The 26,657-nt window shown below is 43.8% G+C and overlaps 1 protein-coding gene across 1 annotated transcript in view; it reads left to right on the top strand.

Moving 5' to 3' along the window:
* Positions 1 to 881: 881 nt before the first annotated feature.
* Positions 882 to 26,657, top strand: part of plod2 (procollagen-lysine, 2-oxoglutarate 5-dioxygenase 2) — a 122,054-nt gene continuing 96,278 nt past the window's right edge. The window contains 1 exon segment of the mRNA XM_052017689.1: positions 882 to 995. Coding sequence (XP_051873649.1) covers positions 896 to 995 — 100 coding nt within the window. The 5' untranslated portion in view covers positions 882 to 895.

Raw genomic sequence — 26,657 nt, 5'->3', positions numbered from 1 at the left:
TACCGTGCACTAATTCCATGTTCTTCTCTCCACTCTCCCATCAATCACCCCGCAGATTTTACCACTGCCCTCACCTAAACATCAGGGTCAATTTAAAATGTCCAATTAACCTACCAACCCACACGTCTTCAGGATGCGAGAGGAACCCTGAGCACCCGGAGGAAATCCACGGGGTCACTGTGAGAATGCGAAAGCTTCTCACAGATAGCACCGGAGGTCAGGACTGAATGTGGGTCTCTGCCAACTACACCACCGTGACACCCCACTGATATAATGGTCAGTCTGCCCTAAAGACCACTTTGCAACAAAAATATCAATTAACCCTTTCTCTTCACACAAAATCTTGTCTAAATTTCTGTTTCCCTAGTTGTTCCCTCAACATCAAAGCAAAAAAAATGCTGGAAATATTCAGCAGGGTGGACCATATCCGTGGGAAGAGAAACAGAGTTAATGTTAACTCTGCAAAAAGACTGCAGATGCTGGAAATCTAAAATAAAAGCAGAAAATGCTGGAAATATTCAGCAGGTCGGACCACATCGGTGGGGAGATAAACAGAGTTAACGCTAACTCTGACCTGCTGAGTATTTCCAGCATTCTCTGCTTTTATTTGAGATTTCCAGCATCTGCAGTGTTTTTTTGTTTGGTTCCTCAACATGCCACTGAATCCTCAACTCAGTGTGAAGCAGCGAAACACAGGAGTTGACTGCAACTTGGAAGTTTGCAGGTTAAAGCCTGCAGATCGCTGGCAATACAGACTCGCAGAACTTCCAAACTTCTTGGCCCGGTGTGAACTTGGGGCGCGCGTGCCCGTCGGTCTCGCGAGAGCGCGCCCCGGGCCGCCGGCCGCCCTGTCACTCACGCCCTCACTCGGTCGGTGGAGCTGCTGGAGGTGATCATGCATCGCCTGGGGCGCCGCATTCCCCCTTTTTTCGGGCTTTTAATAACTCTGTTTCAGGCAAACTCTTCGGCTTCAGAACAGTCGCGTATCCCTAACGGTGAGCAACTATGTATATTCTTGTGTTGTCTTTTAAAAGGAATGGCTCTTTTCTGGACAAAAAGAAAGTTTCTCAGAACTCCCTCATTGGAATAGATTTCCCAAACTGGAATTACTTTCAGCCCAGGTTGAATTTTTGTGAATTGGTAATGTTGATTACCTATGGATTTCTATTTAAATCGTGGAATCGGTATGTTGTTTAATATTGTGAATCTGCAAACCAAGTTTCATATTGTTGATATGTAATTTTCAAAAGTCGATATCAAATTGAAGGGTGAGATAAACTTTTTGTGTCAATTTTATTTTCCTGCTATCTGTATAAAGCTTCCCGAAAGATTTAAGTTTCTGTTTGTTTGTTCCAGCCAGAGAAACGATCCCCTAAAGATAGAAATTGCAGTTTCCAGCACTGCATCATGTAAGAAAGGAGGGACTTGTTTGCTGAAAGTTTTCACTTCACCACACCTGAAGCAATAGTTCCCTGTGCTTATGAGGTTGCAAGTTACTTTCATGTGGTCAGAAACGGAGTCTGCAGTACTCACCGTCCTCAAATGTTGTCTTTGCAAGACAGAAGTGTCTACTTCAGACAGAGAAATTATCCAGACTTATTCTTGGAAACGACAATCAGCTGAACCGTCTGCATGCAAAGCAGCACGTAATTCAGCAGCTAAATACTTTGAATGTTTTCCAAATGCTCCCAATGTTTATTTGTGTACTTATAATCACCTTTGCATTTATCTACCTCTGCCAGTAAAGTTTTCTGCTCGGGTTTGCAAGAGCAAAAATATCCTTCAATGTACCCAATGAACTTGTGCCCTCAGGCTAGTATCTGATCAGTTTGGTCTGAATCCCTAAACCTGGAAAATTCCTCATGTCAGTTGCTTTTATCATCAGCTTTAGATCAAGGCCATAGCAATGCTTCATAATTTTCTGAAGGAAGTCACACAGAAATAGTTTTACTACTCTGTGATGCCAAATAGCAGGAAATGTAATGTCTACCAGCAAACCCTATTATACCATCTAGAATAGATGGCAACCTTCCATTCTTCTAAACTTTGATGTACATCATGGAGGGTAGACAAATGAGTTCATTAGTGCATACAGAAAGAGCCTTTAATAGTTTTTGTGACATATTCCTTTGGAGTGAAGAACCTTGTGAAATTGTTTTGTTCAAAAAGAAAGTACTCGCTGCTTTTGATCCTCAGTTAATAATATGGCATTCTTTTAAGTGGGAATCCCACTTGTTTGTGCATTTTGGAAAAAAATCTGCATCGTGCCTTTCATATCAATTGTCCTTGAGTGTTTTGAAGCAATGATTATTTTGAGCTGTAGTAATTATAGTCAATAGAGGGGATCCAGAGCCTGCCAGAAGCAATAGGCTTTATGAATGAGAGGGAGGAATCTGGACAAAGGGGGAGTTCCACAGAATCAGAGGGGGAGTTCCACAGACATGGATAGCTGAAGGGAGGGCCACCACTGTTGGGGGTTAGAGGGATGCAAAAGAGAATGTAGCTGGAGGAATAGGTTTTGTGTGAGATTTTATCAAGCTGGAGGAATTTGCAGGAATAAAGGTCAAGGCCTCGAGTATAAAATTCTCATCCTGGTGTTTGAGTATTTGAGGTGCAAGCGGCATTTGTTACCTGAGGTACAGTGATGGTTGTGAGGGATTTAGACAGCTCGGACCTTTTGGGGACTTGGAGATGATCAGTTGGTTGGATGAAGGTCTGTAAAGAACAGCCACTAGCTGACAAGTTCACACTAATTTAAAAATTGTACAGCTCTTAGCTGCTGATAAGCTTACAGTTTTACTTCAGTTATTCAACAGTATAACTTCTTTCTAGAGCATAAAATCTGGAACCACTCAGTAGGTCAGGCAGCATCTGTGAAAAGAGAAACAGAGTTAGTAATCCAGGTCGAAGACCCTTCATCAGAACTCTGTTCCATTGAAGGTCTTAGACCTGAAACATTGGCTCTGTTTCTTTTTCCACAGATGCTGCCTGACCACCTGATTGTTTCCAATATTTTATCTTTTTATCTAATGCCGACTACAGCTTGATGCAAAACTTACCACATATTTAACCATTTGAAGGATGCTGTTAATGGGATTCAGGGAAAAGGAAAACCCAAAATACTGGAACTAATCAGCAGGTCCAGCAAAATCTGCGGAATTGGAAGCAATTGACATTTAAGAATGCTAGAAATCAAGCATATTTTGTTGAACAGGAGATCAAAGGAAATGTTCATTTAAAAAGTAATGACCAAGAGTCACTGAAGGAGATGAGTGGAGTTACAAGGCACAGTGTTAATCAGGAAATTAGCGGTGTATGTAACAATAATCATGGGGGACTTTAATCTACGCAGAACGGGCAAACTTAATGAGCGGCAGTGGTCTGGAAACTGAGTTTGTAGAGTGTATAAGGATGGTTTTCTTGATCAGTATATTGAAGAACCAACGAGCAAGCAGGCTATTTTAGTTGTAGGTCAAAGGAACAGGGCCAGTGTTTCAGGTCTAAGACCGTCAATGGAACAGAGTTCTGATGAAGGCTCCTCGACCTAATCTGGTTAAGGAGCCTTTAGAAAAAATAATAATAGAATTTTATAGAGAAATTACATAGAACATTATAGCACAGTACAGGCCCTTCGGCCCACAATATTGTGCCGACATTTTATTCGGTTCTAAGTTCTATCTAACCCTTCCCTCCCACATTTGTTTTTACATGTATTGGAGAAGTTAATGTTACTGAAATCCCCAGGACCTGAAACTTTCACTGTTTCTGTCTCCAAAGGTGCTGCCTGACTGGCTGCATATTTCCATATTCTGTTTTTATTTCCGAGTATCCACCTAAGTCACTGTGAAATGAATAGATGGATGTTTATGAAAAATGCTGACATTATGGGCAAAAGCCCTCACTTTCTTCCAGTCCAAATTTTGACAAATTAGGCCTCTGCTTTTGCACTCCAGTGATTCATAAGATACGAATGTGAGTTCAGCCAGATGTGACTCGACTAGGTCATGGATAGGGGAGTTAGGTCAGTAAGATGACATCAGTGTAAAAGCATGAAAATGGGAAACAAATACTTGTATATTGCAAGCAAGACCAGATTCCAGTCTTCTTTTTGAAAGATCCATTTAGTTACTGCAAAAATCTTATTAAAAGTGGTACGTAAGTATTCACTGGATTTATGTGGCTTTCTCAAAAAGAACATGTGCGGATACTGTATTTTCCTGGCAAACTTAATATTTGCTCAGTAAGTTTTGTTTCAATAATGGATTCCCAGCACACAAATGGGAACCCTAAAATGAGAGCAAAAACTGAGGTAAGCTCTGTTTTTTCTATTGATCAGATGTAAAGAATTAGGGCACGTTGTTTAAAATATTGGTTGATTGTTGGTGAGGACATGAAATTGCAATTGAAGGTGAGTTGTTGTTCATCTGACAGAGCCAAGCAAGAAGAAAATTCTTAAATCTTGAGCTCCCTGTATTGTATTTACTTCAACTTTAAGAGGTAAATGTTGCTACCCAGGCGCCAAATACCATTTGAGAGTTTAGAATGTCTCTCTTAACCAGCCAGCTGACTTCAGTTGTGGACAGAGGAAAGTAGTGAGTTTGAGTGTAACTTCTTCAGGCAAGTCTGTAACTTGTCTTTGAGTGCTTGTGTGGTAAAGTGACGCTATCTCACAATGCATACCTAGATTCACCAATTCCAACTGTGAAGGGGTAACAGGATCAAGCGAATATAATAACATAATTTCCTTTTGCAGCAATGGAGAGCATTTCTTCTGAAATTGCATATTGTGATATCAGACTCCATCTCCTGTGTGAGTGGTTACACTAATTGAAGAGTTGAAACAATAGTGCTTGTGTGTAATTATTGGGTGTCTGAAAGGAGTTGGTGTTCATGTAGATGTAGACTCCATTCTTGATGAGTTAGTAATCTGGCAGTTCCTTCAAATTGAAATAAGAAGAATATCTTTGCACTTGTGAAGTATCTGGGACATTCCCAGGATATCCCAAACCATGCACCTGGCTGGAGAAGTAAATCTCAGGGAAATTAGAGAAAACAAGTCTAGAAAGTTCCTCTCTGAGTCACTTGAGTGATTAAGAGATCACATTGGCTTCGAGTTATAACAAAGATTTATTGTTTGTGTAAGATGGTCTGTATTCCATTGTTCCTTTAGGTGGAGATTTGATAATAAAGATGTTTAAATGTAAATAGTGTTTAAAAATGAGAAGTGTAACTTCATGTTAATCTCAGACTAAATGCATTTGATTATCAGGTCCATGATTTACAAATGGTGGATTTTGTTCGAAGTACTCAGCAGATCCCTGCTGGATTCACTTGTAGCCTCAAAGATTCTTCCCAATATATGCTTCCTGCCTTTTTATTTAACCTTTTTAGTACTTACAATACTTTGATGAACATTAAAAGCTTGGAAGCTTAGGTTTTTTCATTTACTTTGTTTAAACTTTTGGACATCTCTCCTCTTCCAGTGTAATACTGAAACAGATTTTAATTGCTGCTTCCATTGCAATGCTTTTCTTACATTGGTCATCCTCCTGAGATATTTTGGAACGAATTAAAAGTGCTCCAGAACTTTTTTTTTGTGGCATCTTTGGGGACAGAATTTTAGTTTGCAAAAAAATAAAATGAGGGCACAGTTTTACTTCAACATAATTTCCATCTTAATTTTTAATTGTTCATTTGGAGTTGATAATTTAACCAAGCCACAAACAATAAAACATGTTGTGGAACAACTTTGATGTATGGCAAATGTTTTGTTGAACTGTGCAATTGTTTCCACTTAGTGTGCGCAGGAATGTGTTTGTTTTATGTGACTTTGATTCAGGGTATTATTCAATTAATAAAGATCATACATCGTTGTTCAAACTGTAAGCAAATAGGTCAATGTGTTCTTTAGCCATACTGACTAAATCAGACAAGGAATAGATTGCAAGATGGATCCTCAAATCATTTTACTTGTGGAATGTGGTTTATTTTACTTGTACACTGGCCATAATTTATTTGACTTGGCTGCATCTGTTTGTGGAGCTGACATGGGTAAAATTATAAATGACAAGTCATTCCTTTTGGCATGTGTTATTAGCAATCTTCCTATTAGATTCCCATTTTTTTTATTATAGTTCTTTGTTTCCAGTTGTATTAAATTTCTTCATTTTTTGCTATTTTCCTTTGACCTTTACCATGAAACTGAACGTTAAACAAAAAGTACTTTTTAAAGACCGATCAGATGTGAAAGCTGACTTGGCTGTCAGCATGTTTATGTTGAACGATCAAAGGCAACTTGTATTTTTCTTGGCTTTTGAATGTTTCTGATAACTGTTGTCACTGTGATTACAATCCACTCTCGGCCACAAGTTGATGACCCTGTGACATTAACTCTGTTTCTCTCTCCATGGATGCCACCTGAAATGCAAAGTATTTGCAGCATTCTGTTTTTATTTAATTTCCAACATCAGAGGAGTTCTGCACCTCACGGTTTCAGCATTTTTTCTCTTAGTTTTCATTCATCCACGATACTACAGTAATGATCTGAGCTGAGAGTTGGATACACTTATTCTCATTTGACACCTCAGCTTTATCTCAACCACAGCTTCTGCATCTAAACCAGCAACCGTCATTCAAAATGTCAGCATTTCCTATAATATTTAATTAACATTAATAGGATATCAATGGTGCTGGAGGGTGGCGACTCATTGCAAGCTGCTCTCTGCAGATCTATTCATTACTTCTATTATGATGTTTTATTTATTAGTCACATGTACATCGAAACACACAGTGAAATGCGTCTTTTTGCATTACTAATAATGTGCTGGGGGGCAGCCTGCAAGTGTTGCCACTCTTCCGGCGCCAACATAGCATGCCCACAACTTCCCAACTTGTACGTCTTTGGAATGTGGGAGGAAACCAGAGCACCCAGGGGGAAACCCACGCAGACACTGGGAGAACGTACAAACCCCTTACAGACAGTGACGGGAATTGAACCCGGGTCGCTGGCGCTGTAATAGCGTCACGTTAACTGCTACACTACCGTGCCACCTACTCTTTCTACTCTTTTAAATCTAAATTCTATGACTGTAAGATGGCCTTGCACATTATTGTCTACCTGTACTGCACTTTGTAACTTTAACACTTTATTCTGCATTCTGTTATTGCTTTCCCTTGTACTACTTCACTGCACTGTTGCAATGAAATGATCTGTGTAGATGGCATGCATAACAAAGATTTTTCACTATACTTGGTACATGTGACAATAATAAACCAATTTACTGAGTCATCTCCTATTTATTTCTCATTCAGGCAGATCAGCAGTGATTTTGTGAAGCCTTCACAACCCTTACTCAGACATCACCACTTGTGTCATTCAGTCTCTTTTGTTCGCTGCCTGAGCATACTGATCCCTTTCCCTCCACCTTCCCCTTCTCGACAATTTAAAATATGTTTGCTTTTGTAGCCGAATGCGACACGTGGCAGAAAAGAAAATGCAGAGACGTGGAGGCTGAACCGGAGTACACTTTACTCAGAGAAGCAAAACGCGCGAGCTCGCAAAAGTACCCAAGAGCCTCTCCGGTGGATGTGATGTAATGTCCCTGCCGGAAGGTCCGCCCTGCAGTTAGTCTACGCTGCGCTCCCATGCATGTGCCCGCAGCTGCTGATGGCGGTTCGAGTTCTGTGAGTCCGGGCTGCTACAGCCCCCCCCCCCCGAAACGTCCATCAGGGGTGTGGGACCCCCAGTCTGTGTGTCCCTCTTGGGTGGCCTGCCCTGCCGGCGTGGTGAGGTCACCTTCACAGGCTGCCCGATGTCCAAATGTGCCGGTTTGAGGCGGTCCACTGTGAAGGTCTCCTCGCGGCTGCCCACCTCCACGACACACGTAGATCCGTTGTGTCGGATCACCTTCAAGGGTCCTTCATACAGCCTCTGCAGAGGTGACTTGTGCATGCCGCACGAATGAAAACGTTCTCACAGTCCCGGAGATCCTTAGGGATAAAGGACGGCGTAGTGCCATGTCTGGAGGTTGGAACCAGTGCCAGGCTCCCCACCTTGTCCCGCAGCTTCGTCAGCACTTCCGCCGGCGTCCCTGCTGGACCTTGAGCCTCTGGCATGAATTCGCCCGGGACAGTCAGGGGGGTGCCGTAAACCAACTCCGCTGAGGAGGTGCCCAGGTCCTCCTTGGGGGCCATGTGCATGCCCAGTAGAACCCAGGGAAGCTCATCTGTCCAGTTGGGCCCTCTGAGGCATGCCATCAGGGCTGACTTGAGATGCCTGTGGAACCGCTCGACCAAGCTGTTGGCCTGTGGGTGGTACGCCATGGTGTGGTGTAACCGGGTGCCCAGGAGCTGCGCCAGTGCTGCCCACAATCCTGACGTGAACTGTGCCCCTCTGTTGGAGGTAATGTCCACTGGGAGTCCGGACCTGGAGATCCAGTTTGCGATGAGCGTCCTGGCGCAGGTCTCAGTGGACGTGTCCGCTAGCGGCATGGCCTCCGGCCATCTGGTGAACCTGTAAACCATGGTGAAGATATACCTGGCACCCTGGGAGACGGGCAGGGGGCCGACGATGTCCACGTGGATGTGCTGAAACCTGCCGAGTGTCGGTTGGAACTGCTGGAGGGGAGCCTTCATATGCCGCTGGACTTTGGCAGTCTGGCAGTTTACGCAGGTCCTGGCCCAGTATCCAACCTGCTTGCGCAAACCGTGCCAAACGAATTTGTCCGTTACCAATTTGATAGACGCCCGGATGGACGGGTGGGCCAGGCCGTGTAGCGTGTCGAACACCCGCCGCCTCCATGCTGCTGGTACCACGGGCCGAGGTCTGTCAGTAGATGTGTCGCACAGGAGCCGAACCGCTGTTGGGCCAACGGGGACGTCCTCCAACTGGAGTCCTGAAACGGCAGTGCGATAGGCCGAGATCTCGGTGTCTGCTTGTTGTGCCTGCGCCAGTGCCATGTAGTCGATCCCTGGGGCTGAAGTGGTCACTGAGTGGATGTGGGGACGAGACAGCGTGTCGGCGACCACGTTGTTCTTCCCCACGATGTGGCGGATGTCTGTGGTGAACGCTGAAATAAACAAGAGGTGCCTCTGCTGCCGGGCCGACCATGGGTCCGATACCTTTGCAAGGGCAAAGGTGAGGGGCTTGTGGTCCGTATACGCAGTGAAATCCCTTCCTTCAAGGAAATACCGGAAGTGCCGGATAGCTAGATAGAGCGCTAGCAACTCCCTGTCAAAAGCGCTGTACTTCACTTCTGGCGGTCGCAGGTGTCAGCTGAAAAAGGCGAGCAGTCGCCACTGGCCCTCAACGAGCTGCTCCAGGACTCTGCCGACTGCCGTGTCGAAAGCATCAACTGTGAGCGCCATGGGTACATCGATTCTTGGGTGTACTGGGAGGGCCGCCTTCGCCAACGCCTCTTTGGTCCACTCGAAAGCTTCCGTGGACTCCGCGTCCCATGCCACCTCTTTGGCCTTACCGGCCATCAGACTGAACAAGGGTCTCATGATGCGCACCGCCGGTGGCACGAACCGATGGTAGAAATTTACCATCCCCACAAACTCTTGCAGGCCCTTGACCGTGCTGGGTTTGGGAAACTGGCGGATGGCCTGGACCTTGTCCGGTAGTGGGGCGGCTCCATGCTGGTTGACCCCGTGGCCCAAGAAGTCGATTTCCGTCAGCCCGAACTGGCACTTCGCTGGGTTGATTGCCGGTCCATGGTCACTCAGGCGCCGGCAGAGTTGGCGCAAATGTGCCACATGCAGGTTGTGTGACTTGCTGGCCACCAGGATATCGTCTAGGTAGATGAAGACGAAATCCAGGCCTCGCCCCACCGAGTCCATTAGCCTCTGGAAAGTCTGAGCGGCGTTCTTGAGGCCGAAGGGCATCCTTAGGAATTCGAACAACCCAAAGGGGGTGATGAGGGCTGTCTTGGGCACATTGTTGGGGTGCACAGGGATCTGATGGTACCCCCAGACCAGATTGATTTTTGAAAAGATGGTCGCCCCGTGGAGGTTGGCTGTGAAATCCTGGATGTGAGGCACTGGGTATGGGTCGGCAGTTGTAGCGTCGTTGAGTCTCCTGTAGTCCCCGCAGTGCTTCCAACCTCTTGCGGACTTGGGCACCATGTGCAGCGGAGATGCCCAAGGGCTGTCTGAGCGGCGGATGATCCCCATCTCCTCCATCTTCCGGAACTCCTCCTTGGCGAGGCGGAGCTTGTCGGGTGGAAGCCTACAGGCCCGGGTGCACAGCGGTGGTCCTTGCGTGGGAATGTGGTGCTGCACGCCATGCTTGGGACCGGTAGTGGAGAACTGTGGGGTGATGATGGAGGGGAAATCCACCAGCATCCTGGCGAACTCATCACCTGAGAGTGTGACAGAGTCCAGGTGGAGGGCCAGGAACTGGGCTTCCCCAAGCTGGAAGGTTTGGAATGTCTCGGCATGGACCAAACGCCGGCCCTTCAGGTCGACCAGAAGACGGTTAGCCCGTAGGAAATCCTCCCCTAGTAACGGTCATGACACCACTGCTACCGTGAAGGTCCAGGTAAAACAGCTGGGGCCGAAACGCAGTGGGATGGTACGCGAGCCGGACGTCCGGATGGTGGTGCCGCTCGCAGCGGTGAGGTTGGGGCCTGGGGCCACGGTACGGGTGTCCATGTTTGAGGGGTGAAGGACACTGATCTCGGCCCCGGTGTCCACCAGGAAACGTTACCCGGAGTGTCGGTCCCGGAGGGACAGGAGGCTGTCGCAATGGCCGGCCATCAAAGCCACTAGCGACAGCCCCGGTGTTTCCCGGAAAGGCACACGGTGGACGGCAGCGGCGCGCGTTTCACCCCCACCTCTGATGGTAAAAGCACCATTGATCCGAACCCTCATCCTTGTCCCCTGTGGGTCTCGGCAGTTTCGGTTGTGGGGTCTTGGCCTTAGGCTGCGCGGTCATGGTTAGGCAGATGCAAGCCGCTCCCCGCTGCTTACTCTGCCACAAAATGTCTGCCCTGGCCGCGAGACTGCGCTGGTCGCTGAAATCTTCACCTGCGAGGAGGAGGCGAATGTCCTCTGGCAGTTGCTTGAGGAACAGCTGCTTGAATAGAAGGCAGGGCTTATGACCATTCATGAGCGCCAGCATGTCGTCCATCAGCTCGGATGGCTTGCGGTCGCCCAGGCCATCCATGTGCAGAAGCCACGCGGCTCGTTTGTGGCAGGAGAGTCTGAAAGTGCGGAGGAGGAGCGCCTTGATCTTGGTGTACCTGTCCTCCGTAGGTGGATGGTGCAGGAAGTTGATGATCCGTCCTGCCATGTACTGGTCGAGCGCGCTAACCACGTAGTAGTACCGTGTGGTGTCAGCTGTAATACCTCTGATACTGAACTGGGCCTCAGCCTGCTCGAACCAAACCTGGGGCTGAGCGGCCCAGAAAGTTGGGAGCTTGAGTGAGACTGCGTTGTGCGAGTCATTGAGATTCATGTCGCGGGTTCCAGATGCCATCTGGGAGCATCGGGGTCACCAAATGTAGCCGAATGCGACGCATGGCAGAAAAGAAAACGCAGAGATGTGGAGGCTGAACCAGAGCACACTTTACTCAGAGAAGCAAAATGTGCAAAAGTACCCGAGAGCCTCTTCGGCGGACGTGATGTAAGGTCCCTGCCGGAAGGCCCGCCCTGCGGTTAGTCTACACTGCGCTCCCGCGCATGCGTCCGCAGCCGCCAATGGCGGTTCGAGTTCTGCAAGTCTGGGCCGCTACGCTTCCTAACTTTTTCAAGTTCTGATGGAAGGTTATCAACTTGAAACATTAACTTTGTTTCTCTCTCTACAGATGTTGCCAGACCCACTGACTGTTTTCAGTGTTCTGTTTTTATCTTAGTTTTTTGATGATTCTTTTAAACATACTAAATTATATAGCGCAGAAGTAGCCTCTAGTCTGTGCCAGTTCTTTGAAAGAGCTATTCAGTTAGTCCCATTGCCTTGCTCATATTCCATTTAAAAGTTTACTGTTGAATGAACCTAACCACTTTAACCGGTGTATTCTAGATCAGAATTTGCTGTGTATTTATTTTAAAGAATTCCAGACCTTCTGCCAATTGATTCTGTGTCCTCAATTTACTGATTATTCCATGACTGCAACCTCTTATGACTTACATCACTCTGTTGAAACTCCCCATAACCTTTGTTGCTCTAAGGGCAAGTACCTCGTTCCCTGAAAGTGGCAACACAGTCGACAGGGTAGCAAAGAAGACATATGGCATGCTTGCCTTCATTGGCTGTGCAATTGAGTACAAGAGTTGGGATGTCACATTACAGTTGTACAAAACGTTGGTTACACTGCACTTGGAGTATTGTGTGTCGTTCTGGCCATCGTGCTATTGGAAGGATTGATTAAGCTTGAGAGGGTGCAGAAAAGATTCACAAGGATGTTGACTGAACTGGAGGGATTGAGTTGTAAGAAGAGATTGGATAGACTGGGACTGTTTTCTCTGGAGCAAAGGAAATTGAGGGGTGACCTAAAATTATGAGGGACATAGGGTAGGCCTTTTTCTTGCAGTATGCAGGTCTAAAACTACAGCGCATGGGTTTAAGGTGAGAGGAGAAAGATTTAAAGGCGATCTAAGGGGCAAGTTTTTCCACAAAGAGGGTGGTGGATATATGGAATGAGCTGCCAGAGGAGGTGGCAGAGGCAGATACAATTACAATGTTTCAAAGGCATTTGGACGGGTACGTGGATAGGAAAGGTTTCTAGGGAGATGGGCCAAATCCAGGTAAATGGAATTAGCTCAGATGTGCATCTTGGTTGGCAGGGACATATCGGGCTGAAGGGCCTGTTTCCATGCTGTATTACTCTATGAATCTTCCTTTAATTTATCTGAAGTAATTGGATATGTGACGGTTGTTCTTTCTTTCTCGGCCAATCGTTAGGATTGAGGATGGCTTGCACTCTGGTTTTCTGGGTTCTGAAGTAGTTAATAAGGTGCGAGCCACAGACTCTTTCACAGGTGGGGCAGGTGGTGGCTTACAGTGTGGACAGGTGGGTAGTTTGTGAAGTGGTGCACTCTTCCCACTGCTTACGTATGACTTTCTGTGTTCCTGATGTGTGGCCTAGAGGTTCTCAATGCCATCCTGAATGTTCCTTTTCCAATTTGGGCAGTGGTGGGTCAGAGGTTCCCAGGAGTCAGTGGGGATGTTGCACTTCTTCAAGGCATCTTTGAGCACATCCTTGAATCTTTTGCGCCGTCTGCCTGGTAATCTCTTCCCACAAAAGAATAAGTTTCTGCTTTGGGAGTTTGGTGAAAGACATGATGTGCTCAATGCTGGGAGTGTTGGCCTCAGAGAGGGCACTGATCATTCAGTGAACTTGGAGGATATTGTGGAGACTCTGTTGATGCTATTTCTTCAATGCCTTCCAGTACCAGTCACTAAATGTGGTCAATCATCCTCAAATTCAGCTGCCCACAGAAGCAAGAGTATGAAAGGTGCTGCATATGTGCAAGTTTTTTTTGAATGTATATATTTTTTGTGAGCAGGTTTAAAGATGAGACACACAGGTGTAAACATAGAGGCAGACACTTCAATGGGGAAGTGTCAAGTTTTATTTGAAGATGTGAAATTGCCTTTCTCTGTGTATGAGATAAGAATCTACTTCAGGGGCAATGATGCACAGCTTCTGAATGTTGGCAACTCAGTTTTATATTATTTTCTGTTGGATTTTAATCTTGTGACCTGGGAAGTTTGAATTTTTCTTCATTCATTCATCAAGAGTTGATGTTACAGGCAAGGGAAATTTATTGTCCATCTCTAATGTATTTGAGAAGATGGGGTTAAATTTTGTGCATTGGAATGTAGCACTCCTGGTTGTGATGGAATGGGTGGAGAGTTCCACAAATTTGACCATGAAATAATTAAGGGAAGGTGTTTCAAGATTGGTTCAATGTTTGACATGGAGGGGAAGTTGGAGGAGGCAGTGATCACCAGTTTTCTTTTCTGATGAGTGAAGTATGAGTAGGGTGTCAAATAAACCACAAAGAGTTACTGGACCACATCTTGGAGGATACAGACTGCAGCCATGGTGAGCCAGTTGTGGAGGGAGTGAACATTTAATATGCTGGATGGAATGCAAATCTAATCCAGCTTTGTGCTGGATGGTACTGAGTCCTTGAAGCTTTAGGCATGTGGAGAGTATGCCATCTCATGCTTGATGTGTCTTACAGATGCCATAAAGCCGTTGCGAAGTCGGGAGGTGAACCACTCAATGCAGAATACACAAATTCTAACCTTCTCTTGCAGCCACAGTATTTATGTGGCTGGTATATCTCTGTTTCTGGTCGGTGGTGACCCACAAGATGTCAATGATGGAGGGTGTGGCAAGGGTAATAAGGTTCAGTGTCAGAGAATGATGCTTCAGATCCTCTTATCAAAAACGGGCACTTTTTGCGGCATGATCATTATCAGCTCAAACCTAAATGTCATCTTGACCTTGCTACATATGGTTGCAATCATTTTAATTTCTTCCTTAACATCTAGACGAGATGCTCACCACAATTCAGTACTGCAATTTTAGTTTATTAAATACACTTCATTGCCTATAAATAATGTTTTATGACGTACGTTAACTTTGTTGGGGGGAAGAAGGCAAATTAGACTGTTTTATTTTTAAAAAAGTAAAAAAAACTGCATTACTTACTGCCAAGTTGGAAATTAATATGTCATGATTTTAACAGCTTAAATATACACAAATAAAGAGGAATTGAGGCTCAATTCTCTCTGGGTCCCAAGACACCACAATGCATAGAATAAAAAGCCTATGGAAGTAGAAGCTTGGCATTATTGTCCTTTGTTATCCATGTGTGTAGATGCTCCTAGGCTCCCTGGGTGCCAGGGTGAAGCTGGGGAATCGCAAGGCAAGTTTAGTTAACCTGTGGAACAGGGAAGAAGGAATATGCTTCCAACAGCTGAGGATGAGAAAAAAAATGCCTGCATTGATTTACATGCAGAAGATTAAGATTCAAGACTCCTCTCCCTTACCCACATATTGCTTTGTTTCTGCTTTTCACTTTATTATGAGTCCTTGTCACACTGAGGAGGTTAGGGAAACCATTTGTTCACTTAGTCATTTTTTGATATCTGGATGCCATCGAGAGGGCCAGCAATTCTTGTCTGTCCATCCTTGAGAATGTTGTAGCCCTTCTGGTGAAAGTAGTCCACAGTGCTACTGGGTAGAGTATTCCAGGATTTGGACCCAGCGATGATGAAGGATGGTTTATTTCCAAGTCAAGCTGGTGTGCAACTAGGAGAGGAACCTGCAAATGGAAGTGCTCCTGGCCGTGTATTGCCCTTGTCCTTGACAGTAGAAGATGCAAGTTTGAGAGTTGTTGCTGGAGTTGCCTCAATCAGAATCTGGTTTATTACCACTGACATCTGTCATGAAATTTGTTGTTTTGCGGCGGCAGTACCGTGAGATATAAAGACATAAAAATTACAAAGTAAATAAATAATGCAAAAGAGGAATAATGAGGTAGTGTTCATGGACTGTTCAGAAATCTGATGGCAGAGGGGATGAAACTGTTCCTGAAACATTGAGTGAGGGTCTTCAGGCTCCTGTACCTCCTCCCCGATGGTAGTAATGTGAAGAGGTCATGTCCTGGGTGGTGAGGGTCCTTGATGATGGATGCCACCTTCTTGAGGCACCACCTCTTGAAGATGTCCTCGAAGGTGGGGAGTGTTGTGCCCATGATGGTGCTGGCTGAGTCTACAACCTTCTGCAGCCTCTTTCAATCCTGCACACTGAAGCCTCCATACCAGGCGGTGATGCAACCAGTCAGAATGTAACTCTGTAGAAATTTGCAAGAATTTTTGGTGACGTACCAAATCTCCTCAAACTCTTAATGCAACAGAGCCACTGGCATGCCTTCTTCATGATTACATCAGTGTGTTGGGCCCAAGATAAATCCTCTGAGATGTTGATGCCCAGGAATTTAAAGCTGCTCACCCTTTCCACTGCTGACCCCTCAATGAAGACTGTGCGAGTAACTGTATTACGTTTTGTACATGATACATTCTACAGGAACTCTGCGTCTTTGGTGGAGGGAATGAATGTTTAGGATGGTAAATATGGTGCCAATTAAGATTGTTTTGTCCTGGGTTGTGTCCAGCTTCTTGATATTGTTGAAGCTGCACTCATCCAGGCAATTGGAGCGTATTCCAATGTGCTTCTGACCTGTCCTTTGTAGATGGTGGAAAGGTCTTGGTGAGTCCAGTTCACCGTCCCTTCATCTTAGGTCTAAATCCTGGAACTCGCTGCCTAACAGCACCTTGGGAGTATCTTCACAAGAAGGACTGCAGTGCTTCAAGGAAGTAGCTCAATATCACTTCTCAATGGCAATGAGGGGTGAGCAGTATATCCTGGCCTTGCCAGTGATGCCCAGGTCATGAAAATTAATGTAAAAAAATTCTAGGAGAAAGAAAACTGTTTACAAAGTTAAAAGAAAAATCTTTTGAGAGAGGCATGATCTGGTCCAATGATACCCATCATGTTACTGATTGTCCAATCTGACTGCATGTCAGTGCTTTTTAAATCTGTTTAGTTTCATCATCTCAGGTCCCAAATTTCTTGCTGACCTTTCAGCGATGAGTGTTTTCTGTCACGTCAATATTCCTTTTGCACCAGTGCAATATACAAAGCACGGCCAGTATTAAAATTTGCTTCACCCAGAAAAATTCCTCTTTGGGTTATTTTAAAAATAATTTGAAATATATTGTTTCTGCTGGTGTTTCTTGTTGTTAAAGAACAACATTTTTTTGTTAATAACGAAAAGCAAATAAGGGTTGCCAGAGCTGAAAGTGTGATAACTTTTGATGAAATGTTCTTGGGTGGAAATTTCGATCGAGCCAACACGATATGGGGAGTAACTTCCATAGTTTGATGGAATTTTCTATGCAAAAAGGTGCATTTCACTGTGTTTCGATGTACATGTGACCAATGAAGAAATCTTAGTTTGACTAAAGTTTGTGGTCTGAAATGCTTCCCAGTTTCACTTGTTAATGACCCAACCCTAACCCTGTTTCTCATACCACTGCCTTCACAGTACGTTATGTGCATGTTTCTGATTCTGAGGAGCAGATACAGTAACTATTTTCCACGTGTTTATAAATGCTGGCCTTGCCAATGACGCCCAGATACCAAAAAAATGAATGGATTAAAAACCATATAAATATTAAATATGTGTTTATTAAAGGCCTTGTTTCTCAGAGCAACTGTAGGACTTTGCAACCGATTGACACAGGTTTTGAAGTGTATTTATTGTTAAGTTGATAGCCATGGAAACCAGTCTGCATACAAGAAGGTCCTTTTTTTAAAAACAAAAAGAGTGAATGGAGATCCAGTTAATGTTCTTCAGCATTGCTTTGTATTGAGGGAGGAATGCTGAGTAGCATATTGATGGAATTTTTTCATTCAAGTATTGCCATGAAGTGTTTTATCTGGCAGACTGGGCTTTGATGGGGAGGGACAGGGGAAGTTGCCACTTGATGTTGACCTGTGGCAATGCAGCATTGCATTGAATTGTTGATTTGCATTGCAGGCTGAAGTTTTGTTTTTATAAAAAGGAATTGGGTTAGAATGATAAAATTTCACTAAATGTTATTTGCAATTACTAACCTCCCTCTCTCATATTTCTTCCGCGAGCTTTAATGTTCTCCATTTCTGGCTTGTTCATTCCTGCTTACCTTCACCCGCCATGGCGTTGCTGGCTGCCGAGCCTCCAAACCTAGAATTCCTTCCCCCAACTTCTCCACCTCTCAAACTTCAAGATGTTCCTTAAAATCTTTCTCTTTGACCAACCTAATAGGCATTTGATAAGAGGCATGGATCAAATGGACGGTCAGAGACTTTATTCCAGGGCGACAGTGGCTAACACGAGGGGGCATAATTTTAAGGTGATTGGAGGAAGGTATAAGGGGGATGTCAGAGGTAAGATTTTTACACTGAGAGTGGTGGGTGCGTGGAATGCACTGCCTGCAGAGGTTGTGGGGGCAAATACATTAGGGACATTTAAGAGACTCTTAGATAGCCCCCTATTTTTCTATCATTCATGTGTCTATGTGGGAGGGAAGGGTTAGCTAGATCTTAGAGCAGGATAAAATGTCAGCACAACATCGTGAGCCAAAGGGCCTGTACTGTGCTGTTATGTTCTATGTTGAGCTTTTTGTCATCTGCCCTAATGTTGCTTATAGAGTCATAGAGCAATACAGCATGGATACAGGCTCTTTAACCCAACAAGTCCATCCTTTAGGTGGCTTGCTGTCAAGCTTTGATTGTGTTAATAGATGTCCTGTGAAGCACATTGGGCACTTTTACTATGGTAAAGGGGTGATTCCAGCATTGCTACACTAATTGAACTTCCAATATACTTCATTAGCTGCAAGGTCTTTAAAGGGATGATGTAAAAGCAAGTATTTTTTAAAATATAATAACAGACTGTTAAAACCAGTAGATCCAGAGATGAAATAATGTGATTGTTTCCATTGGAGGAGACAAGGCTAGAAAGAGATTTGATAGACATTATTTAAAACTCTTTAGATGAGTTTGCACTATTATCTGTGGTTTAATTTTCTGATGGTATTGGCAGGTTCTTCAGTTTAAAGCCATCACAGAGTGAATGGAGGAATTGGATGAAATTGGTCTTGAGCTTAGTCTTAGATTGTTGTGGAGAATAATGAGCCTCCTGTGTGAATATCATGATTTTTGTTAATGACTTAGATGAGGGGGTAGAAGGGTGGGTTGGCAAGTTTGCAGACAACACAAAGGTTGGTAGTGTTGTGGATAGTGTAGAGGATTGTTGAAGATTGCAGAGGGACATTAATAGGATGCAGAGCTGGGCTGAGAAGTGGCAGATGGAGTTCAATCCGGAGAAGTGTGTGGTGATACACTTTGGAAGGACAAACTCCAAGGCGGAGTACAAAGTTAATGGCAGGATTCTGGGTAGTGTGGAGGAGCAGAGGGATCTGGGGGTTCATATCCACAGATCCCTGAAAGTTGCCTCACAGGTAGATAGGGTAGTTAAGAAAGCGTATGGGATGTTAGCATTCATAAGTCATGGGACCAAGTTTAAGAGTCACGAGGTAATGATACAGCTCTATAAAACTCTGGTTAGACCACACTTAGAGTACTGTGTCCAGTTCTGGTCGCCTCATTATAGGAAGGATGTGGAGGCGTTGGAAAGGGTGCAGAGGAGATTTACCAGGATGCTGCCTGGTTTGGAGAGTATGGATTATGAGGAGAGACTAAGGGAGCTAGGGCTTTACTCCTTGGAGAGAAGGAGGATGAGGGGAGACATGATAGAGGTGTAAAAAATATTAAGAGGAATAGATAGAATAGACAGCCAGCACCTCTTTCCCAGGGCACCAATGATCAATACAAGAGGGCATGGCTTTAAAGTAATGGGTGGGAAGTTCAAGGGAGATATCAGAGGGAGGTTTTTTACCCAGAGAGTGGTTGGGGCATGGAATGCGCTGCCTGGGGCGGTGGTGGAGGCAGGTACATTTGTCAAATTCAAGAGATTGCTAGATAAGCATATGGAGGAATTTAAGATAGAGTGATATGTGGGAGGAAGGGTTTAGATAGTCTTAGGTGAGGTTTAAAGGTTGGCACAATGTTGTGGGCCGAAGGGCTTGTATTGTGCTGTACCGTTCTATGATTCTATGAATACCACTGGATTTATGGTCTGAGCCATTTAAATACACAACATTTTGACTTAACTGGCTAATGTGACACTTGCAGCTCTGAAAAGGAAAGCTTGAATTTTGGACCTTGCACAACCTCAAAGTGCTTTAAAGCTAATTTTTGAGAGGTGATCTTATTGTTGTAATAAAGGAAAACTAATCTTAACTTCAGTTTGACATTATAAATTGTGTGCATATATTTTGACCTGACAGCCTTCTGGAAGCTTAATGTCAGAAATGTATTGAATCCCAAGTCAATACTGAATAATGAATTCTATCTAGTTATAAATTCTGTGCAAATAATCTTTAAAGTTCTATAAATTTTTTTTGAAGTATTGCAGACCTTAAATGATTAAACCCTTGGTGCTATCATCACTTCTTGGGTATATTGATAACAAACTCTGAGCTACTTTAAAAATGAAGCTATGTGGAATTATTTGACCAAAATTATTTTAACCTGATCCTGGCATTCTGCAGGGCAGTAGACCAAGAGCCAGAAACCACAATTAACCTTGTCTGTTTTGACCAGCATCAATACTATGGGCTGTTTGGCCTCTCCCTAAGACCAATATGTCTGTGATGTTCTGTAAGGTGTAGACTGGTGTATCAAAGTGCTGAAGAATTGAAATCGAAGTTCCCATGGGATATTGCTCCCCAGTATTTATTTGGCTGGCTTTTCCTTCATTCCTCACCAACTTGTATATTTCTATTGTAAGTAAAACTGTTTAAACAGCTGGTGCAATGGGTCCTACTTGTGCTTGTTAAAGATGGCTTTCTGATGAGGAATTCTTTCCATTGACTTGCCAAATTGTTTCAAGCTTCAGAAAGTGGTCAGTGGATTCAGGAACCTTATCTTGGGCATGAGTTTTAACCTTGCCCCTGCTTTATTAAGACATATAGTGAAGCACTCTTAGCAAATTACTGTGGAATCTAAATCAAAGCACTGTATTGTTAGTCAAAGGACTTTCTTCCCCTCTGTTTGCGATTCTCAAATACCTTGGGCTGTCCTGAATTGAAGTCACAGAATAGGCAAAGTGCAGATAATTGTAGAATCTAAATTGTGCAGGGTAGCAGAGCCCCGTTGCCCCAGAAATTCTTCTGTCCTGTTACCTGTCCCTTCACTAAGTGATACTCCAGTGCAGAAGTTGGCTTCAGACCCACAGGCCACTCGCTTATTCGCTAAATATCTTGCTGTTGCATTGTCAATATGTTTTTTTTTTGGAGGCATGTTGTGACATTTTTCTCCATATCATCAGAAGTGCAAGAAGCTGAACTAGGGAGAGCTGCAGGCACAAGGTAGATGTTAGAAATAGTAGAAGTTAGCAAGAGGTTGGGGCCATTATGCAGTCCCATCATGATCCTGGGAGCACTTGTTTCTAAGGGAATTGGAGTCAGTAAAGTTGCAGGGGTGGGGTGGTGTGCTGCAGAAACGTTCTTGACTTGCACAGCCCTCTCTGAGTTGGGTGGAAGGTTTGACCTGCTTTGCAGTTATTGGGCTGTTGTCAGTTTGAGAAATAGGAACTAAATTGTTCTCTTTGGAATTTTATGTGTTGAAGTTCTCTTCTCTGCTTACAGAATTGTGTTCTTAAGATCCTGTACTCTTAAATATTTGCTGTTGATTTCAAGCTGCACACCTGCCCATTTTCCAACATTATCCCAAAAGAAATATTGTTGGTAGTAGCTCTTTAGACACTTAACAGATCCTTATGATGTCTTCTCGGTTGTTGTTTTATGGGTATCAATACCCACTTTTGAATTAATAGCTGTGTTAGTCTGAGGATGCCTTTGGAAGATGCTGGCACCTGAACATTTCCAGTTTGCATTTAAAAGTTTTACTCAGATGATGGACTGTCCTCACATTTTCTGTCCTGTAAGTTATGCTTGATCTTAAGATAAGATCTTTATTAGTCACATGTACATTGAAGAACACAGTGAAATACATCTTTTGCGTAGAGTGTTCTGGGGCAGCCCACAAGTGTCGCCACACTTCTGGTGCCAACATCTCATGCCCACAACTTCCTAACCCGTACATCTTTGGAATGTGGGAGGAAACCGGAGCACCCGGAGGAAACCCACGCAGACACAGGGAAAACATACAAACTCCTGTCTCTAAGTTGAGCTTCCTGGTTAGAAATTGCAGTTCTTTGAGTGGGTTGGAGTATTTCTGCAACACTTTCACATCATTCCAATCTACTCCTTTTGTCCAGAAGGTGACACCAGTAATTAAACCACCAGTCAAAGGAGGTAGTCCAAGATGTGTGCTGTTTTGTTATTACCTGGAACTTGATTTCAAGAGCACTATCGTATTACAGATTTTAATGGATAGACCTGACTGTTAACAATGCAGCTGAATACTTGTGCTAATATGCAGCTTTTGAAAGGCCTTGCTCACGTATTGGTTGTGTGAAAACTTTGGAGCTAACTTTTCAATCATTGGAGCTAAACTTGTAAACCGTGCTGTTCAGTTTCCAAACTTTGTAGATGTCTATGTGTGAACTTCACAGCTTCTATGGCCACAACAGTGTGGGTGCTCCGTGTCCGAGGAGAATAGTGATGAATGTGAGCAGGCTTCTCCTGGTATTCCTCAACGTGTCTGACATCAGCCTCGGGAAGCTTGTGGTATTGCATCAGGAGATGACAAACATGAATCCTACAGGAACTGTTACCAGGCAGCCACGTTTACCAGTGACTGATCAAATCACAAACACACTCAACTTCTTTGCCTTGGGATTATTCTGAGATTTTGCTAGAGATATTGGCAGGATCTTGGAGTCAGCAGTGCACAATGTATAAGGCTTGCTAGGATGTGCAGTTATGTTAACTTTGCTTATAATAAAACCAGTCAGAGTGAATTAGTGCTTAGGATGGAAGTTCTGGCTGGCTTCCCACAGTTATAGGGAGCCACTGACATAGGATATTCAATTGGCACATTCTCTCTGGAGTATTCATCAGGCATAAAAACTAGTACTACTCCATCATAGAGCTGAGAATGTCTGAAGGGTTTAGTACCAACAATAGCACCTTTTGGGATAATGCTTTATTCTGGGTGGGTATTCTGTTGCTTGGAGTAAATAGCAAATGTTTAAAAGAATTTTTTTCCTCTTAAATTCCAAATTTGCATCCTGCAGGCATGATCTTGTAAGTACATGAGGGAACTTACATGCCTGAACAAGAACAGCCTGATCACTGTAACACAGGTCAGACCTTCCACCAATTAAGTTTGAACTGTGCAAATTAGGAACACTACTGGACACTCCTACTTCCCTGCCTCCAACTGCCCTGGAATCAAGTAATCCCAGATCCCTTGCTAACTTCAACTGTTCCCAACATTAGAATTCTGCCTTGTGCTTCTAGGTCTTAATGGTTTGCGCTTCTGATGATATGAGGAAAATGTCATGAGATGCCTCCCAAAAAACGTACCACCAGTGCAGTGGTGGAGTACTTAGCAGATTAAGTAGCTGTAGATCTGGAGCCCATTTCTGCACTGAAAAATTCATAGAAGGTACAGTTGACTGGATAGACAAACCTTAATGGCAATGGCACTTTACTGCATAAAAAAGGAATGTTAATGTGAGTAGTGCTGGACTTGGATGAGTTTAAAAGGGCGGATTGAAAGGTTGGGTCATTATGCATATGCAATTGGATATAGATGTACTCGCCTTCCCTGATTTGATTAGGTTATTAAAGAACTTCATCACCAAATCCATGAATGGGGGACCCACTCTTGCTACTCCTTATCCGTTCTGATGGAGAATCGTTCACCTGAAAGATTAACTCTTTTTTTCTCTGTAGATGCTGCCTGAATTGCTGAGTAATTTCCAGAATCTGCAGTTTTTTGCTTTTCATCTATTTTGATTCACTAGTAATATAAAGTTTAACCATGATTCATAAGTGATTTCATAATTCCATGATTTCATAAATGATATCATCCAGCACTTGGAACAAACCCACTGTTTTGTTCATCATTTATTCCTCCTCTCTCAACACCACAGATGGGATATCTCTTATCCTGTTCACGGTTCCAGGCACCACTTGTGCAGTTTGGTTGCTATTTCTCCCTTTGCAACAACATTTCATTCCAACAATAAACAGATTCATTAAGCTGTAAAATATTCTAGGACTACAGAGGCAATGGAAAGGCCAGACTTTACTGGGACAAGCTGGAAGCCCTGCTTTTACCACACTTTCCTAAACTCCAACTTGAGAAAATCTCGGTGCTTATTTTTGAGTTGAAAATATCTATATAAAGCCCACAGGTTTGGCTTAAGTGGCCACGTTGGGAATTTGAACAGATCCAACCCAGCACTGATAATGGCATTATTGCAAAATGAAACTTGGTTTAATTTGGCTGAAGGGATCTTTTAGAAGACAGGAAAATGCAGTCAGTGTGAAAGGAATTTGGCTACATGTGGTATTGAGATTCAAGAAATTCCTTCCAATATTTTACAAAGAAAAAAACTTGCACAGATTTATACATAAACAGCTGAGAATACCTTTCACTATTGTCAAAGTAAATCAAGAGAAACCAGAGGACATGTTCCATTTCAGAACTTCCCTGATTTCAAAATGTACTTTCAAAATCATGGAAGGTTTTGATACAAGTCAAGTGAAGCTATTTCCTAAAGAAAAGCAGAGGAAAAACATTTTATTGCAACAAGTGGCTAGCATCTATTGGATGTGGAGAAGAGTAGGGAGTGGGGCTGACTGGTTTGCAGCTGGTTAGACCAGGCTCAGTAGGCTGATTGGCCGTCCTTTAATACCAAGGGACATAGGTGAAGGAATTGGCGAAAGAACCAGAGGTGATGAGGCAAAAAAGAAACACAGCAAGTAATTAAGAACTAGAATGCAGTACCTGGAATGGTGGGAGCTGATTCAGTGTAAAATTCAAAGGGGAATTGAATAGATATTTGTTGGTGGGGGGGGGGCGCGAAATTGGAGAGCAGGTAGTGATATTAATTGGCAATCTCTTTTGAAGAGCTAGCATAGACGTGGTGGGCCAAATGCTCTGTCATTCTGTGATTTGAATTGTGACATTCCCTGTTCATTATTGAAGTGAGAGCTCAGATTTCAAGTAAGGCGAATCAATATCTGTCCCTCAACCTTGTATAAAGGGGCCAATGTAACAAGACCATTCACATGTGTAGTCTGGGTGTTGCAGTGGACCGGTGACCACCACCACTACTAGTAATTCCCTCTAACCTGTGGTCATGCCACCTTCTCAGTTTCCAGGGTTCATACCCTCTTAAGTAAGCCTCTATCAGCATCTTTCAAATGGCCTACCAACCCACAGTTTGCTGCCCTCTCAGCTGCCCCATCCAGCTCTCATGCTGACCTTCCTAATCTAACCATCCCCTTCCTGTTCAACTTGCCCAGCTGAGGACTGTCCCTGTGGATTTTGGCAATGGGTCACCTATTATCACCACTTTCTCCATCTCATACAATTGTTCGCTGTGTTTCCTCCTCCCCACCCCTTCCACTCCATAAATGTCTTTTAGCATATGAACAAGGTCTCTGCCATCTGTGAGCTTATTATGAATGGTGACATTGACATTGAGACCTTGATAGAAGCCTGTTCTCCTTTGCCACAAAGATGAAAATCATCTGGTCTGCTGCTTTCCTCCCTATAGACTGCAACACTAGCTCCAAATATGCTTCCCTTTTTATCTCGCTTGGTGGCTCCTCCAATCCCACCTCCTGCTTCCTCAACCCCATTTCCAGTTAACTCTTGACCTTAATAGTTGCAACATTAGCTGATATTATGAATGGCTTTTCCCTTTGTCCACATCTCCTTCATATCTGGCATCAATACCCTTCTCAAAAACTGAATGTTGGCCCCATCACTATATCCCCTTTCCTCTCAGCTGTTCGAGTGGATTGTTCACTCCCACATATGTAACTGCCTTACCCAGGATTCCTTCCAATCAAGAATCCCTCCAATCTAGTTTCTATCCCTGTACAGGAATGAAATTGCTGTAGTCAAAGTCACTAATGATATTCTGTGTGATTGTCTCAAAATTAATGTATCGCTATTTGTCCCTCATGATGTTATTGCAGCTTTCGACACCAGTAACTGCTCCATTATCTATTACCTTGCTACTCTTGTCTGGCTGGATGGGATAACACTGCCCTGGTACCAGTTGTGGCTAAAGAATTGCTATCAAAGGGCTTTGCCTCTTGTATTTCCCCCCCCTTAAGGATCTGTCCGTGACCCTCTTGTATTTCCATCTGTTGCCATAGTTTTTCAGACACGCTGATGTTGGTCAATTTCTCTCATTGCCTCCCTCTGTTACATAGTGTTAAATTTGATGTGTAAGTATTCCTGTGAAGCATTGTGTGTTTGTACAACACTTAACCTTTAACTTAAAAGACATTCTCGATTTTTGGTAGGTTTGTTAAATGAGGAGAGATTAATCAGAGTGGGCTCATACTCTTCTGAGTTTAGAAGAATGAGAGGTGATCTTATTGAAAGATACAAAATCGAGTGTCTTGACAGGCTAGATGCTGCAATGATGTTCCCTCTGGATGGGGTATTTAGGACCAGGGGTCAAAAAAGAAGGGGCCAGCCATTCATGACAGAGATGAGATTCCTTCATGCAGGGGGTGTTGAATCTTTGAAATTCTCTACCCAAGGGAACTGTACAGGCTGAGTATATTTGAGACAGAGATCGATGCACTTTTGGATATTTAGGTATGTTGGGTTAATGGAGGAAAGTGGTGCTGGGGAAAAATCAGCCATGATGTTTATTGAATGGCAAATCAGACACAAGGGGCAGAATGGTATACTCCTGATTCTTGTGTACTTGCACACCTAGTAAGATTGGTTGACTTGATAAAGTGTTAACTAAGCTGTCAGGGTTATATTTCAGTCTTTGAGTGGTGGATATTGTTATAATATTGGCAAATAACATGGGTAATTTCCACACTGTGCCGTCCCTGAAAGAGTAATGAAATAGCT

The sequence above is a fragment of the Pristis pectinata genome, chromosome 6, assembly GCF_009764475.1.
Source record: "Pristis pectinata isolate sPriPec2 chromosome 6, sPriPec2.1.pri, whole genome shotgun sequence".
NCBI classification, from domain to species: domain Eukaryota; kingdom Metazoa; phylum Chordata; class Chondrichthyes; order Rhinopristiformes; family Pristidae; genus Pristis; species Pristis pectinata.
The sequence above is the reverse complement of the archived record's forward strand: the minus strand, read 5'-3'. Positions and strand labels throughout refer to the sequence as shown.